This window comes from Lepus europaeus, chromosome 4, assembly GCF_033115175.1.
Source record: "Lepus europaeus isolate LE1 chromosome 4, mLepTim1.pri, whole genome shotgun sequence".
Taxonomy (NCBI): domain Eukaryota; kingdom Metazoa; phylum Chordata; class Mammalia; order Lagomorpha; family Leporidae; genus Lepus; species Lepus europaeus.
Genome location: NC_084830.1, coordinates 72,360,624 through 72,377,808, shown reverse-complemented (window position 1 = coordinate 72,377,808; position 17,185 = coordinate 72,360,624). Strand labels below are relative to the sequence as shown.

Below are 17,185 nucleotides of genomic sequence, written 5' to 3'. Positions count from 1 at the left end.
AAAATTATCGACTAGTAAGTATATTTCTAAGACTTTACTTTCCCTCGACTCTAAGAACTGTATTTAGTGTTAATATCTTATTTTTTTGAAGAAGTAGAGCTTTTATAAAATCATGTCCATGGGTTAATATTGTACTCAAGATTCTTAAAAATTTGTATACGTGTTTCATTTTAGGTGTTATCTGTAAAGAAGATCATTGTTAAACAGAAGATTGAACAAAGCCTTATAACTTTGAACCTGGATTATAGATTTATAAAAGAAAGTTAAAATTAGTCATTTTGATTTTGGTGTTCCAATTTCATAATATATACTTATCCAGGTAGATTTAGGGAACAGAAATTAAGATTTGGTGCTATACCAAAGGATGCACTAATATTTGTTCTAGCATTCTTGTTTTCTTTTTGTGTGAGAGGAGAGAAGTAGATATATAAGAACTGAGTTGATACATAATGAAATATACTAAATGCAATTTTGTTATGTCAGTTCTTGGCATAATAATCTATATAACTGATTTAATTGTAGACATCTTGGTATCTGTCAGATTTTTTCATGAAAAACAATATATTTTTGGTGTTTTAACATTAAGCTTTATGCTTTTTGGAACACTTGTGGTCCAGTGTTTTAGTTATTCTTGGTTCAAGGCTGATTTAAAGAAAGCAGGTCAAGAAACTCAACCTTGTTTTCTTCTACTTCATTGCTTGCAAATGGGAGTTTTTACAAGGTGAGTGTACACTTTTGATCATTAACACTGCTTTTCTTTTATACAAACAGTACCTACCTTTCTATATCTGGATCATCAGATGTACAAAGGTCCTCTATTTGTGAGTAGCACAAAGGTTATTTGCCTGTTGCTATCGGTGCTTATTTGAGTCATTGCTGTATAGTCAGAATTTTCCAGGTTCATCACTAGAGTGTTTTAATTTACCTACTTAATTTACTTTTTCTGATGTATACTTCCTTTTTTGATAAGGAAAAAGGCTTACACTCTATCTTGTGAGATTTTTACCTAAGTTTTATTATAATGAGGCTGAATATCGCGTATTACTTGCAAGTCTGAGAGCTTGCTAATTTTTTTAAAGATACTCATACTACTGTTTTAACTAAATGAAAATTAGCTTGTATAGTTATAGACAGAACTAAAAACCTTACTAATCATGTTGTCTAAGACCTTATTTTATAGTTGAAGAAATCAGAATCTATATAGGCCCTAAGAATTCTATGGTTCTCTAATTTCGTATGACTTTTAAATTATGCAATATATATGTTAAAAGCAAAGAGAAGTATTAAAGAAAACAAAAGAGGGTAAAGTAATTTTTTAGTTAGATTTTTGATTTGGGCTATTTTAATAGATAACATAGAGGTCAATATTTAATTTGATCCTGAGCAACAAGTTCATGGCCACTAGGTGAAAGGTTTTTTTTTTTCTTTTTAAATTTTAAGCTTTTCTTGTAGTCTTTAATAGTAATAATAATAATAATGGATAACATTAGTGTGGTGATACGTTGTTTTCAAAGTATTTTCATATAATTTGAATCTTTTTAAAGCTAGAGTTGTTAAGGTTAAAATATATAAGAAACAAAATATAAATCAGAAAAAAGTGTACAGGTTTTAGAGAAGCTTTAAAGAAAGTACTTTGGCTGCTAGTATTTGAGTTTTGGAACTTTACTTTCTCAGTAAGATAAAAACATTTAGGCCGGCGCCGTGGCTCAATAGGCTAATCCTTTGCCTTGTGGTGCCGGCACACCGGGTTCTAGTGCCGGTTGGGGCACTGGATTCTGTCCCGGTTGCCCCTCTTCCAGTCTAGCTCTCTGCTGTGACCCGGGAGTGCAGAGGAGGATGGTCCAAGTGCTTGGGCCATGCACCCGCATGGGAGACCAGGAGAAGCACCTGGCTCCTGGCTTTGGATCAGTGTGGTGCACCGGCCGCAGCAGCCATTGGAGGGTGAACCAACAGTAAAGGAAGACCTTTCTCTCTGTATCTCTCTGATTGTCCACTCTGCCTGTAAAAAAAAAAAAAAAGAAAAAGAAAAAAAGAAAAGAGTTGGTGTAGCCATCCTAATATCAGACAAAATAGACCTTAACACAAAAACTGCAAAAAAAGAGACAAAGAAGGGCACTATGTAATGATTAATAGGAAGATGTAACTATTATAAGTGTATATGCACCTAATTACAGGCAACCTGGCGATTTAAAAGAAATGTTAAGGGACATCAAGGGAGACATAGATTTAAATACAACATTAATGGGGGACTTCAATACCCCACTTTCAGCAATGGACAGATCAACCAGACAGGATTTCTGATGAGAAATGAGCTGTGAGTCTGATTGGAGATCCTCTGACATTTCTCTCATGCACATTTTAGAATCTTTTCTTTGTGTTTTACTGTTGAAAGTTTGACCACAGTGTATTGTGGTGAAGATCTTTTCTGGTCATGTCTATTAAGAGTTCTATATGCTTCCTGTACTTGGATGTCCTTTTCTTTCTCTAAATTGGGGAAATTTTCTGTAATTATTTCACTGAATAGGTCGTCTAACCCATATCTTTTTTCACACCTTCAGTATTTTAAGACCCAAATATTGTGTTATTTGATAGTATCTCATATATCTCTAACACCATGTTTTTTTTTTTTTTTTTTTTTTTTTTTTTTTTTTTTTTTTTTTTTTTTTTTTACAGGCAGAGTGGACAGTGAGAGAGAGAGAGATAGAGAAAGGTCTTCCTTTACTGTTGGTTCACCCCCCAATGGCCGCTGCGGCCAGCGCACTGCGCTGATCCGAAGCCAGGAGCCAGGTGCCTCTCCTGGTCTCCCATGTGGGTGCAGGGCCCAAGGACCTGAGCCATCCTCCATTGCCTTCCTGGGCCACAGCAGAGAGCTGGACTGGAAGAGGGGCAACCGGGACAGAATCTGGTGTCCCGACTGGGACTAGAACCTGGTGTGCCGGCGCCGCAGGCGGAGGATTAGCCTATTGAGCCGTGGCGCCGGCCACTAACACAGTTTTTAATTTTTCTGATTTCTTCTTTCTCTCTCTCTCTTATTTTAATCAGACTGTAAAATTTCCAAAGATTTGTCTTCTAGTTGGGATATTCTTTCTTCTGCCTTAACAAGTCTGTTGTTGAGGCTTTCTCTATGATTAATCTTGAATTCCGTTTCAGGCATTTTTTCAATCTCTTCATCTTCACAATCTACTATTTAAGTGTTGTGTTCCTTTGTGGGTGTCATGTTGTCTTCCTTATTCTTGTTTCTTCAATTTCTGCATTTGCTTTTAAGCATTTGAGGAGACACTTGTTGGTTTTTCCTCTGATGACTTTTACTTTGAACTGTGCCTCTGTCATTTAGTGGAATGTCTGCGCATTCAGTGAATACCCAGAGATGTGTGTGCTGAGTGTGGCCAGTGAGCACTGGTCAGTTCTCCAGGTTGGGGGCAAGTATCTATGGTGACATCCAAGTTGGGCATTGTAGATCTCCTTTTGTTAACAGAAAAGGGAGTATAGCCACCTCTGTTGGCATAATTATACCCTCACCTCCTCTGTTCCAAATTGATCCATGCCCAGGTGTTAGCCGTCAGTCTGTGGAACACTTTTCCACACTTCCGCATGAATTGTACAAAGGATCTGTGCAGTCCTCAGTTTGAGCACGGATCCTACTGCCATGACCCACCCTAGGCAATCAGGGAGCTCAGAGTATGTGGAGCTGCATAAAGTGATTGCCCAGAGAGCTAGATACACCTGGTGCCCTCTTGTGCAGTCACAGAGTCCCCAAAGTCTCAACACACAAGGCTGCCATAGACACAGGGTGCAGAGGATTCACTCCATCCCGCTAGTCTGTCCTGTCCACAGATCAGACGCTCTCAGAGCCAGCTGCCTGTTGAGTGCTCTGCCTTGGCAGTTTGAGCCCTGGAGCCTGTGGTTTGTTAAGAGGCTGGGGGCACCTCACATTCTTACATGGGTGCCCAGCCCCCTGTCAATCCTCCCAGCAAGACTCAGTGGGGAACGACAATGTTTCCCTCTGCTAGAATCTCTAGATCGCAAGCATACACAAGAGCCGCTGGTTAAATGCTGCCTTCCCTCCACTGGTTACACCTGAGCTGTCACAGCCTGTACTACTGAGAAAATGGTATCTTTTCTCAACCAGTTGCTGTGTGTGGGCACAAGGGCTTCCACAGCTGCTGCTTATGCCCGTAATGGCTCCTGCCCTCTCTCAGCCAGTTACTGGGTGCTGTTGTTGGTGATGATGGTGTGAGATAAATGTGCCCCCCTTTTTTTATTGGGATGCAGGTACCCTTTCCCACCTAGGGATCCAAGCCAGATTCATGCCACACTCTCTCTGGCTATATCACAAGTGGCATGTGATTGCTGCAGTCTGATTGCAACTTAGTCTCCAGACTTGGTGTTTTCTCTGGCTCTTGGTTGCTGGGGTCATGTGTTGTGTCCGTGTTTGTGCTGCACGTCTGCACTTTCCACACATATCCATGGCATTCCTCCTCCTCCTGTAGAATTTTCACTGCATTTTTCTGAGAAGTACTTTTCTTTAAAGAATTATTTTATTTATTTGAAAGTCAGAGTTACACAGAGAGAGGAGAGTCACAGAGAGAGAGGGGGGGTCTTTTTTTTTTAAAGCTTTTATTTAATGAATATAAAATTCCAAAGTACAGCTTATGGATTACAATGGCTTCCCCCTCCCCATAACTTCCTTCCCACCTGCAACCCTCCCCTTTCCCACTCCCTCTCCCCTTCCATTCACATCAAGATTCATTTTCAATTCTTTTTATATACAGAAGATCAGTTTAGTATATATTAAGTAAAGATTTCAACAGTTTGCCCCCACATAGCAACACAAAGTGAAAAAAAATACTGTTGGAGTACTAGTTATAGCATTAAATCACAGTGTACAGCACATTAAGAACAGAGACCCTACATGATTTTTTTTTAAAAAATTGATTAATTTTCTATGTAATTTCCAATTTAACACCAAGTTTTTTTTTTCATTTTCAATTATCTTTATATACAGGAGATCGATTCAGTATATACTAAGTATAGATTTCATCAGTTTGCACCCACACGGAAACACAAAGTGTAAAAATACTGTTTCAGTACTAGTTATAGCATTACTTCACATTGGACAGCCCATTAAGGACAGATCCCACATGGGACGTAAGTACACAGTGACTCTTGATGTTGAGTTAACAGTTTGACACTCTTGTTTATGGCGTCAGTAATCTCCTTAGGTTCTAGTCATGAGTTGCCGAGGCTATGGAAGTGTTTAGGGTTCGCCGTTTAGAAGTTCTAACCAGAGCATTTAGACAAGAGAAAGAGCATTCAAATCAGAAAGAAGGAAGTCAATTGTTACTCATTGCAGATGATAAGATCATGTGTGTGTGTGTATGCATACACACACACACACACATATGCTCAACAATAACAAAACAAGCAATCCAGTTAAGAAATGGGCTAAGGATATGAACAGGCATTTTTCAAAGGATGAAACAAATGGCTAACAAATTAATAAAAGATGCTCAGGATCACTAGCCAACAGGGAAATGCAAATAGAAAATCAAAATATGGTTTCACCTCACCCCAGCTAGAATGGCTGTCATACAAAAATCAAAAGATAACAAATGCTGGCAAGGATGTGGGAATAAAGACAGCATAATACACTGTTACTGAGAATATAAACTGGTACAACCATTATGAAATACAGTATAGAGAGACCTCAGAAATCTGAAAATTGAAGTAACATATGACCCGGCCATTCCATTTCTGCTATTTTACCAAAGGGAAATGAAATAAGCATATGAAAGAAATATGAGCATATGATATATATAAGCATATGAAAGAAAGCATATGAAAGAGTTATCTGTACCTCCATGTTTATAACCACTCAACCCACAATAGCTAAGATATGGAATCAACCCAGATATCCATCAACTGATGACTGGATAGAGAAATTGTGGTATATATACATGGTGGAATACTACTCAATTGTAAAAAAGAATGAAATCCTGTCTTTTACAACAAAATGGACTCAACTGGAAACCATTATGCTTAGTGAAATAAGTAAGTCATCAAAATATAAATATATGTTTTCCTTGATTTGTGGTGACTAATATAGAGAATACTATGAAATCTAATGTATAGGAGTGAAATTGACATTTTGAAGCTTGGTTATTGTTTGTAGACCTTGCCTATATTTTTGAGGAATGGTGATTTTTGTACTTACTACTTGTTGAATTTTTTATTTAGTGGGGATTTAAGCTTGTGATTATAAAGGAAATTGAAAGTATGTCATTGGAGCCAGCTGCTCCACTTCCAGTCCAGCTCTCTGCTATGGCCTGAGAAGGAAGTAGAAGATGGCCCAGGTCCTTGGGACCCTGTACCCACATGGGTGACCTGGCGGGAGCTCCTGGCTCCTGGCTTGGGATCAGTGCAGCTTCTGCTGTTGCGGCCAACTGGGGAGTGAACCATTGGATGGAAGACCTCTCTCTCTGTCTTTGCCTCTCTCTGTAACTCTGACTTTCAAATAAATAAATAAATAAATAAATCTTTAAAAAATGATCTATATAAATAGAATGAGTTCTATGATGCAGTGGGTTCAGCTGCTGCTTAGTACACTTGCATCCCATATCAAAATACAGATTTAAATCCTGGCTATTCTGCTTCCTATCCAGCTTCCTGTTAATGCATTTGTTACAGGCAGCAGATGGTGGCTCAAGTGTTTGGGCCCCTGCCTCTTGTGGGAGACTCAGATGGAGTTCTGGGCTCATGACTTTGACCTGGTCCAGTCCTGGCTGTTGTGGACATTTGGGGAGTTAACCACTGAGTGAAAGGTCTCTCTGTCTGCATCTCTTTGTCTCTCTCTGTCTCAATCTGTTGTTCTGTCCTTAAAGTAGATGAAAATAAACATTAAAAAGTACACTGAGATAATATTCATCTGCCATATTGGGAAAAATCCAAATGATAATACACTGACTTGGTAAGGCATAGGTAAATGGATACTGTTATACTTTGGTTTGATTGGAGATCCAATCTGTGTGGAGTGAAGTTAGATCATATTGCACATACATTGCCCGTCATACATGTATAACATTAAATGACTTTTGCTCATAAGTAATTTTAGCATTGTTTGTAATAGCAAATATTGAAAACATTTAAATATCTATCTAGTGATACAGTTTATGGTTCATATGTACATTGGCAAAGTACTTAGCTGTTAAATGGAATGATAAAATGTTTTATATACTGAAATAAAAAGGTCTTCAAGATGTATTTTTAACTAAAAAGATAAGCTGCAGACAACAGGTATAATAAACTATAATCTGTGTAGAAAGGGATAGTGAAATGAAATACATTTTTTGTATATGCATAATGAAGCTCTACAAAGTTTACATGAAACTGAGAATTGCTGTGTTCAAGGAGGGTGAAAGTAGGGTGATTAGGCCATAGGAGTAGAATGGATTTATTTCACTGAATAACTTTAAGTTTTTGAATTATATGGCTATTTTGCCTATAGAAATGACTAAACAAAGAAGTAAAGGAAAAATTGAATTCGGTTGGTTATTACTGAAAAATGCACGCTAGATAAAGATTTCTTTTTTATCCTCACTTTTCTCTTTGTATTTTCTTAGTCTAGAAAAATGGTATAATACTGAGATAAATAGTGAGAAATATATAGCAATTAATAAAAATGAGCCAAATTATCCAAAAGTTCATTCAGGGTAAGTACTGAAAAACTTAAAATTTGCTGAATTGTAGATTTGCTTCTATAAGAAATAAATTGAATTATGTTCATAAAGATAAGGAATGTCAATATGAATCATTTATAAGGTATGTGTTTCTGTTGATATTAAGTATGTTGTTACTGCTCAGGGTCTATGGAGTAAAATGTTTCATTTTCTAGAACATAAATAGATGACACTTTTGTATTTCTGTTTTATGTAGGCTTTGTGATAAAACCTTTCTGGCAAAGGAGATCATTCCTTTGATGGATGTATGAAAAGCATTTAAATTATTTAAGACATAAAAGCTAGTTTTGTTCATTATTAATGCCTAAAAATGCATTCCATTTCAAATTGTAAAATAGTTATACAGCAGGAGATGAGTCTTTTCCCACCACAGACCCTAGGCCCTTTAGAATTTTTTAAATGTCTATCAAATCATCAAGCTTTCTTTATTAGCCTATTTTTTTTAATTTAAAACTCCTCAGGGAGAGGTCATCTAGCAATGTTCAAATTTTCTGGGATGCAATGTTTATTAAACTTTAGGTTTGATCTTTTGCCTCAGTCTGTAAATATTTGTGGGATTTCTACATATATTATTGTTGATTTCTCATTCAGATTCATGATGAGAACAAACTTTATAACTTTGTACCATTATAGACTTTTTACATTTATTAATACTTGTTTTTATGACCTAGCAGTGTTATTCAAATATTCTATATTCTTAGTGATTTTTTTCTAGTTCCACATTTCCTTTTTATTACTGAGTGATAGGTGTTAAAGTCTTCAAATAAGGCTGTACATTTTTCTTTTTTTCCCTTTATTTATGACAATTTTTGCTTTATGTGTCTTTAAGCTCCATTAGTAGGTGCCTACAGATTTAGCAATGTTATGTAATCTTGATAAGTTGATTTTTTTTTTAAGATTTAGTTATTTTTTTGAAAGTCACAATTACAGAGAGAAAGGGAGGGGGAAGAGAGAGAGAGAGAGAGAGAGAAAGAGAGAGAGAAAGAGAAAGAGAAAGAGAAAGAGAAAGAGAGATCTTCCATCCGTTGATTCATTCCCCAGGTAGCTGCAATGGCCAGAGCCAGGCCAATCCAAAGCCAGGAGCCAGGAGCTTCATCCAAGTCTTTCATATGGGTGACAGGGAACCAAATACTTGGTGTTGCTGTGGATTCATTCTGAGAGGAGAAGCGTGGTGGGAGCAAGAGAAGAACAGAGTCACCACACAGACATGAGGAGTTGGGTGAAAGCGGGCCCGAGGCGAGCAGCTCGCAGACTTGTTTTTCAACTTAGGAAGAAGGTTGCCTGTCAGGCAGAGTCTTCTTGTTGATATGTTTCTGTTTCCTAGATGACTCTTTGAGGAATCCTTACCCGTAATTTCCTTAACATCTGTCTGGCTGATCCTACCCACTTATCCTGAACTCTTAACTCCTGGCTACCTACCTGTGGTCTGCTCTGTTGGTTTGTCTTAGCTGACCAGTTCTTTTGTTGCTTAGACCTGGTACTGCTTACCTGACTGTTGGCTTCTGACCGTTCACTCTTCTTGTCTGCACCTGACATTGAAGAGACTCATTGTTCTCATATTTCTCCCTAAATCTAAAATTGACCAAGGGTGACAGAATTTCATTTTATAGACAGTTTATTCTACAGCTATTATAAAATCCAGATAATATCAATCTATTTGCTGGAAGAATTGATACCCGCTGTGTGTCTGATATTGTACCATGAGTTAAAATGTTTAAAGTCTTTTATATCAGGTGGCAAATAGTTGCTGCTCTACTTATCATCCCTGCCATCATAGCCTCATGTCCATGATTTTTAGGATCTCCCAGAATTTCCTATTTTTTATTGTATTTCCTATTTTGTAAATAAAGAAAACCCTCAAATTGAGTGAAGTTAAAAGTTGGAGACAGAAGGTACAAAAAATAAAATCTTAAAGAGGGGTCGATGGGAGAGGTTGGAGAAACAAGATCTATACAGAAGATAGTTGAGGATCAATTGCAAACGAATATGATTTTGTATCAGAAATATTCTAAAATCCATGCACATATGAATATTGAAAGGCTATGGATATAGGAATGGTGAAAAACAGATGAATTCACTGAATTAAGTATTGTTTAAGAGTTGATGAACCAGAAATTGAAAGACAAATTGTAAGGGCATTTCACATGGGGTAAACTACATGAGAAAAGATGGAAACGCAGAGATTGGCAAAATACATGCAGAGGAAGAAAAACAACTTGGCTGGAGCTCCAAAAATAAATGATGTTACATGAGACCAAGACAGTTGACCATATTCCTGAAAGCTAGACTTATCAGTATGAAATTTATATTCCTTGCAGCAAACAGTCATTCTTTAGTTAGGAAGAAGGGATATGATTATGTGTGTGTCTGTAAGGTCAATATGGCAGCCAGATGCAGAACTCTAAAGGGGAGGAGAGCATCTATCCTGGAAACAGAGGAATGGATGCCAGTTACCTTGATAGGTATGACTCTGAATACAGTAAGAAAAGCAGCACTCCCCCTTAGGAACATTGCAGAGAAAGAATCAACATACCTTGGTAACTAGCTGAGTAAGAAAAAAATGAAAAAAATCAGAGTGAGAGCTGCACAAATCCTCTTTTCAACAAGCTGTAATAAAACTGGACAAAAATGTCAAAAACAGCAACTTTAGGACTCCGAAAGTTGATAGAAGGCATTCAACAAATTGAGAAGCATTCATTCATAGAAAAACTACTGAGTTTCATGTAAGAAAACTAGGATAGTGTGATGTTCCTGCCTGGGGTACTCCCACCCCACACCTCCAGACTCAGCATGATATTCTACAAGCTCAAGATAAGCCATAAATCAAGCAGTTTCATTGAAGAAGTAACCTTGATTGATATGAAGAGAAGTATGAAGGCCTCATGTCCACCAGCAGTGTGAGTAACAGTAGACATGTTGGCAGAAAAAACATAAGAAAGGCAGTCTAGAGCTCATTGAGTAAGATGACAGTCTGGATTGGAGGCAATAACAGACCATCAGACTTGCCAGAAATTTATCAGGGAGATTTGGGGAAATAGCACAGCAATACTCACCACATATTCCTAGTTAACCAAAAGGCTTCATACATGTGTAGATGAGATCAGAGAGGATCTCCACATCTTGGATGACTATGAATTTCTGCACATATGCAAAGGAGATACAAAAGGGCTTGGCAGAAAATAAATATCAGAGCAGACTTGAAAACTTAACTTTTAATGTGCTCCCTAATCCACAGATCCATTGGCAGAGGACAGAAACTTTACTGGTTTAGGGTATTTTAGCACAACCACTGATCAGTCATTGGCCACTCAGTTGTGCAGACACAGGAGTGAATCTTAGGGAGCCAGATTTAAAAATAAAAACAAGTTTTAAAACTGAGTAGAGATAATTTGCAGTCATGTACTATGAGTGAGATGCATTCCACAGATTCAGATAAATTAATAAACAAGAAAACCACAGCAAGAACAACCCTTAAGGGAGAACAGTGACATCCAGAATTACTACAGTGACAATGTAGTATCTAAGATTTTTGTGTTAGAACATACATAAAAAAAGGGTGGACCAATTCTCAGGGGAAAACAGTCACTGGGAACTGTTTCTGAGTGGACACAATGTTGACCTTGTTAACTATAGTATGTTCAAGGAATTAAAGGAACAATGACTCAACAAGCAGAGACTCTCAGTAAAAAATATAAAGATTATTTTTTAAATAAAAAAGTCAAAGGATCTAAAGTTGAAAAATACAAGAACTGAAATGGAAAATTCATTATAGTGATTCAACAGATTTGAGGTGGCAGAAGAATGGACATATGGACTTTAAAGTAGACCAAAAAAAGTTATCCAGTTAGGATAGCAGAGAGGAAGAAAAATGGAAAAAGTGAATAGAGCCTTAGAAACTGTGAACAACATCAAGTTGCATATATTAGGATCATTATTTAGCTTAACATTATTTGGTTTAACATCAAAAATAGTTACTTCATATACCATATTTATAAAGACATAGCCCACACAAATAACTCAGTAGACAGAGAAAAGACTTGAAAAAAATCAAACATTCATCCTTAAAAACTGAACATCTGGAAATGGAAGGGAATTTCTTTATTTTGATTAAGAGCATCTGTGAAAAGCCTACAGGTAATGGCTTAATGATGAAAGACTGAATGCTTTTTTTGACTAAGATTAAAAACAAGGCAAGAATGTCTGCTGTCTTTACTACTCAACATTGTTTTAGAGAGTGTAGCCAGTGCAATAAGGCAAGGAAAAGAAAGAAAGGTATATAGCTTGGAAAAGAGGAAGCAAAACAGTTAATTGCAGATGATATGATCTTGTATGTAGAAAATCCTAAAACACAAACACACCTATTAGAACTAATAACCAAGTTTAGTAAAGTTATAGACAGGATGCAATGTACAATCAATTGTATAAGTATTTCTGTATATTAGAAGTAAATAATCACAAGTGAAAGTTGGAAGTCTACTTTGTTCATAAAGTATCAAAATGTTGCTGTGGATTAATTCTGAGAGGAGGAGTGCTGTGGGGTCAAGAGGCACAGCATCACCACATAGACCCTGGGAGTCAGGTGAAAGCGGGCCAGAGGTGAGCAGCCTGCAGACTTGTTTATTTCAGTTGGTAGAGCAGCTTATATAGCCAAGACAGCCAATCTGGTCAAGAGGCAGTCTCTGCCCTAACCAATCACAGCCTGTTGCCAGGCAGGCTCCGTTGCCATGTGGTTTTCGAAGCCATTCCTGAGTAACTGATGCTCACTTGCCAGTGGCCATCTTGGCATGGCCTTCTCATTCCACCACATTTCCCCCTTTCCATTTATTTTTGAGCAATGGGAGGCATGATTCTTGGCCATACCATTGTTGACTCCATTTCCATGTGGTCTCTGTACGTGGCTGTGTCTGTTTTAGGTTGTCCCCCAGGGGATCATACCTGTCATTGACTAACCAGTCCTCAAAATGGGAGACCACAGGAGTGCTTGCTCAGATGGGGGTAGGAATGAGGAGCAATGGTAATCAGGAATAGTGTGATCGCACACAGGCTGTTGGCCATTCAAGTGGCTGACTGGAGCTTGTGGGGTATAAAGCAGTAGCAGATGTGGCTGTGGGCAGCTCCTCAGGGTAGGGTGATAGAGCAGCAGCTTGACAGTCAGTAGCAGGTGCATCCACTAATAAAGTGGAATCTCAGTCTTGTTCAGCTGGTTATGGTTGACTGTCAGTTGCAGGCTTGATGTTTCTGGCTGGTACCCAAATGGGCTGTCCTGCATTCTCTGGAAAGATACAAACATATCCTCGGCTCTTGGTTAGCAGAAGCCTTTTTACGGGCATTGGAATCCAGGGCCTGAATTTTGCGTCCACTGCAACATTAATGGCAAACATGCGGTTGTGAAGGGGACTAGTGGCTGCCCTGAGAGCCTGGGGTGCCCGGGGACCCAGGGACTGCCACAAATGTGGGGATTATTTTTCATCACTGCCTTCCTGGGTCGGGAGTGGGTCAGATGTGGCTGACTAGGCATTGCTGTATTGTCTGTTGTCATGTCATTTTCAGTGTCAGAACTCTCTCTCCCCAAGTCATCAACTGTTGCCTGTGAGGCAGTGGCCTGGAGTGACAGGCGCTTACCACTCACAGATTCATTATGTTTGGTAATCTGTGTGGGTTTCTGAGAAGGGGGTATCTTTCCCATGTTTGAGTGCTTAAGAGCAGCCCACCATGCAAACTCTAGCCAAAGGAAAGACACACACAGCACCGCTGCCATAACAAAATAAATTCCTAGCACCTCAGTGGCTGATGGAGTTATGCAGGGGTTCCCTATGTTAGACGAACAATGGTGTATCAGATTGTACATAAGTCCTGTGCTTAGTGGGGGACTTCCCTGATTCATTAGGTCAAGGCTGTATGCCCACACGGTGTCTCTGGAGCATCATCTCTCTTGAGTGAGGAAAGATGACTTGGTTCCGAATTCTGGGATGATCAGTCCCTTATGTGAATTTGCCAGGCAAACGGAAAGTAAAAGGAGGAGCGAGAAGCAGAGTTATGCTTCTGGGTGGTGTGTGCCTAACCTGGGGTCACTTCACCTGAGGATAAGGACAAGGACAAGGACAAGGACAAGGAAAGGGGTGTAGGAGGTGGTTCTGTTCTCACCCTCATAGAACCAAACAGCACACCAAACACCGAGGGGCCTACTTGCCGAAATCAAGGGAGGACCTTGCCAAGTCTGACACGCTGTCTCTCTCAGTCACATTGGGCTCCAGATATTGCTGTGGATTTGTTCTGAGAGGAGGAGCATGGTGGGGGCAAGAGGCATGGAGTCACAACACAGACACTGGGAGTTGGGTGAAAGCAGGCCAGAGGCAAGCGGCTTGCAGACTCGTTTATTTCAGTTTGTGCAGCAGCTTATATAGCTGAGGCAGCCAATCCAGTCAAGGGGCGGTTTATGCTGTAATCAATCACTGCCTGTTGCCAGGCAGGCTCTGTTGCCAGGTGGGTTCCAAAGCCATTTCCTGAGTAACTGATGCTCGCTTGCCAGCAGCCATCTTGGCATGGCCTTCCACCACAACTTGGGCTATCTTCTGCTGCTTTTCCTAGACCATTAGCAGGGAGCTGGATTGGAATTGGAACAACCAGGAAACAAACTGGTGACCTATGGGATGTTGGCATGGCAGGCAGCAGCTTTACCTGCTACCCCACAATGCCATCCTCAACAGTTGATTCTTTTTTTTTTTTTAATATTTATTTGAAAGCTAGAGTTACAGAGAGGCAGAGGCAGAGAGAGAGAGAGAAACAGAGACAGAGACAGAGACAGAGAAAGATATCTTCCATCCACTAGTTTACTCTCTAAATGGCTACAATGGCCAGAGCTAGATTGATCTGAAGCCAGGAGTCAGGAGCTTCTTCCAGGTCCCACATAGGTGCAGGGGGCCAAAGAGTTTGACCATCTTCCAGTGCTTTCCCAGGTGCATTAGCAGGGAGCTGGATTGGAAGTGGAGCAGCAGGGTCTTGAACCAGTGCCCATATGAGATGCTGGCACTGCAGGCAGCGGCTTAACCTGCTATGCCACAGAGCCGGCCCCAAACAGATGATTCATACACTATGGCTTTTACTTTACTCTTGATATGACTTTCTTAATTTCTGATAATTTTATTTGATATGAAGTCTATTTTGTTTGGGATATTAATATAGCTTTGTCAATGTCTTTGTGATTTTCTTTCAGAATATCTGTCTATGTTTAAAGAAAGTCTCTTGCAAAGCACATAAAGTTGTTTTTCTTTTTACCTAATTGTGGGTTTAATCCATTTATATATACTATAATTATTGATACTTTTTTCCCTGGCTTGTGTTATTTCTCACAAGAAATTAGCCAATATTTTCATTGTTCTCTTTTTTCTTCATCTATTTTAAAGATTTTCTCTTTATATTTGATTTGAATTAGTTGGAGTATGATGTATCCATGTATGATTACCTGTCTTTATTTTGATTTTTTTAGATATGTTTATTTATTTGACAGCCAGAGTGACAAGAGAAAGAACAGGAGGGAGGAAGGGAGAGAAAGAGAAAGAAAGAGAGCGAGAGAGAGAGAGAAAGCGCGAGTGAGAGAGAGAATCTTCTATCTGCTGGTTCACTACCCAGATGTCTTGTCTGCAACAGCTGGATCTGGTACAGGCTGAATTTGGGTCTCCAATGTGGGTGCCAGAGGCCCAAGTATTTAGGCCATCCTCTTCTGTCTGGCTAGGTGCATTAGCAGGGAGCTGGATTGGAAGTGGAGCAGTTGAGACTCAAGTTGGCATTCCAATATGGGATGACAGCTTTGCAAGTGTCAACTTAACCTACAGTGACACAACACCAGCCCCCAACTTGTATTTATTGGTCTTTCTGGATCTGTATATTGCTATTTTGATCAAATGTAGAAAAATATTTTGGCCAATATTTTGTGAATTTTTTTCCTGCTTCATTTTTTAAAGATTATTTATTTGGAAGGCAGATAACAGAGAGAGAGAGAGGGACACACACAAACACACACACAGACACATCTTCTATCAGCTGGTTCACTCCCCAAATGACTAACAACAGGCAGGTCTAGGCCAAGCTGAAGTCAGGAACCAGAAACTCATTTGGGTCTCCCATATGGGTGGCAGGGGCCCAAGTACCTGGGGCCATCATCTGCTGTCTCCCCAAGCACATGAATAGGAAGTTGAATTGAAAGTAGAGTAGCTAGGACTCAAACCAGCACTCTGATTCGGGATGCTGGTGTCCGAAGAGTGGTTTAACCCACTGTACCACAATACTGACCCCTTTCTTCTCTTTTCTCCTGAAACTTTAAGTATACCTGTGTTATTGAGATTCAGTTCATCCTCTCCCTTTTTTTCTCTCTATGCTTTTGGTTGGATGATTTATATCAATCAGCTGTCTTAGTTCATGGAGGCTACTATAACAAAACACCTTAACTGGTATTTTGCTTCTAAACAACAGAAGTTTATTTGTTAAATTTCTGGAATATGGGAACTCCAGTATCAAGGTACTAGCAGATTTGGTATTTGGTGAGGGCCTGCATTCTTATTCATAGTTGAAACTTTCTGGAGTGTCTTCACATGGTGGAAGGACTGGGCTACTAATCCCTCTTTTAATGATACTAATCCCATTCATCTAATATCCCCCAAGTTCCCCCACCTTCCAAATATGATGGGGAATATGAGTCTGGGGAAGACATCTAAACATTCAATTTATAGCATTTATTTTCAAGTAAACATATTTTTTATTATTTGACAGACAGAGTTCGACAGTGAGAGAGAGAGACAGAAAGGTCATTTGGTTCACCCCCCCAAATGGTGGCTAAGGCTGGCGCACTGCGTTGATCAGAAGCCAGGAGCCAGGTGCTTCCTCCTGGTCTCCCATGTGGGTGCAGGGGCCCAAGCACTTGGGCCATCCTCCACTGCCCTCCTGGGCCACAGCAGAGAGCTGGACTGGAAGAGGAGCAACCGGGACTAGAACCTGGTGCCTATATGGGATGTCGGCACCGCAGGCAAAGGATTAACCAAGTGAGCCACGGTGCCGGCCCCCAAGTAAACAGATATTTCTTTTGTTGTGTCCAATTCGCTGTTATTTCCATCCAATGAATCTTTGATTTTATGTATTGTATTTTAGAAGTAAAATATTTCCATTTGGTCCCTTATTCCAGTTTTCATCTTTACTGTAGTTATGTTAAAATCTTTGCTTGATAATTTCAATATCTGGGTCATCTGTGGATATATCTGTATTAATTGATATATCTTTAGTAACTATTTTTCCTTTGTTATGCGTCACATTTTCCTGTTTATTTACATGTCTAGTAATATTTAATTGTCTCATAGACATTACAAGGTAAGTGATTATACATCTTGTGGAGACATTGGATTGGTTTCTGTTATCATCCTCTAGGAGAAAGCAGACTGTTAAATTATTTCAAAGTCTTA

General features: G+C 39.2%; 1 protein-coding gene across 3 annotated transcripts in view; it reads left to right on the top strand.

Moving 5' to 3' along the window:
* Positions 1-17,185, top strand: part of XKR9 (XK related 9) — a 36,708-nt gene that overhangs the window by 5,733 nt on the left and 13,790 nt on the right. For 2 of the 3 annotated variants that reach the window (XM_062189553.1, XM_062189552.1), the window contains exon 3: positions 175-721. The exons of the other annotated variant lie outside the window; for it this stretch is intronic. In XM_062189553.1, the coding sequence (XP_062045537.1) occupies positions 450-721 (272 nt within the window). In that variant the 5' untranslated portion in view covers positions 175-449. The remainder of the gene's footprint in view (positions 1-174; positions 722-17,185) is intronic. 3 annotated transcript variants of the gene reach the window in all.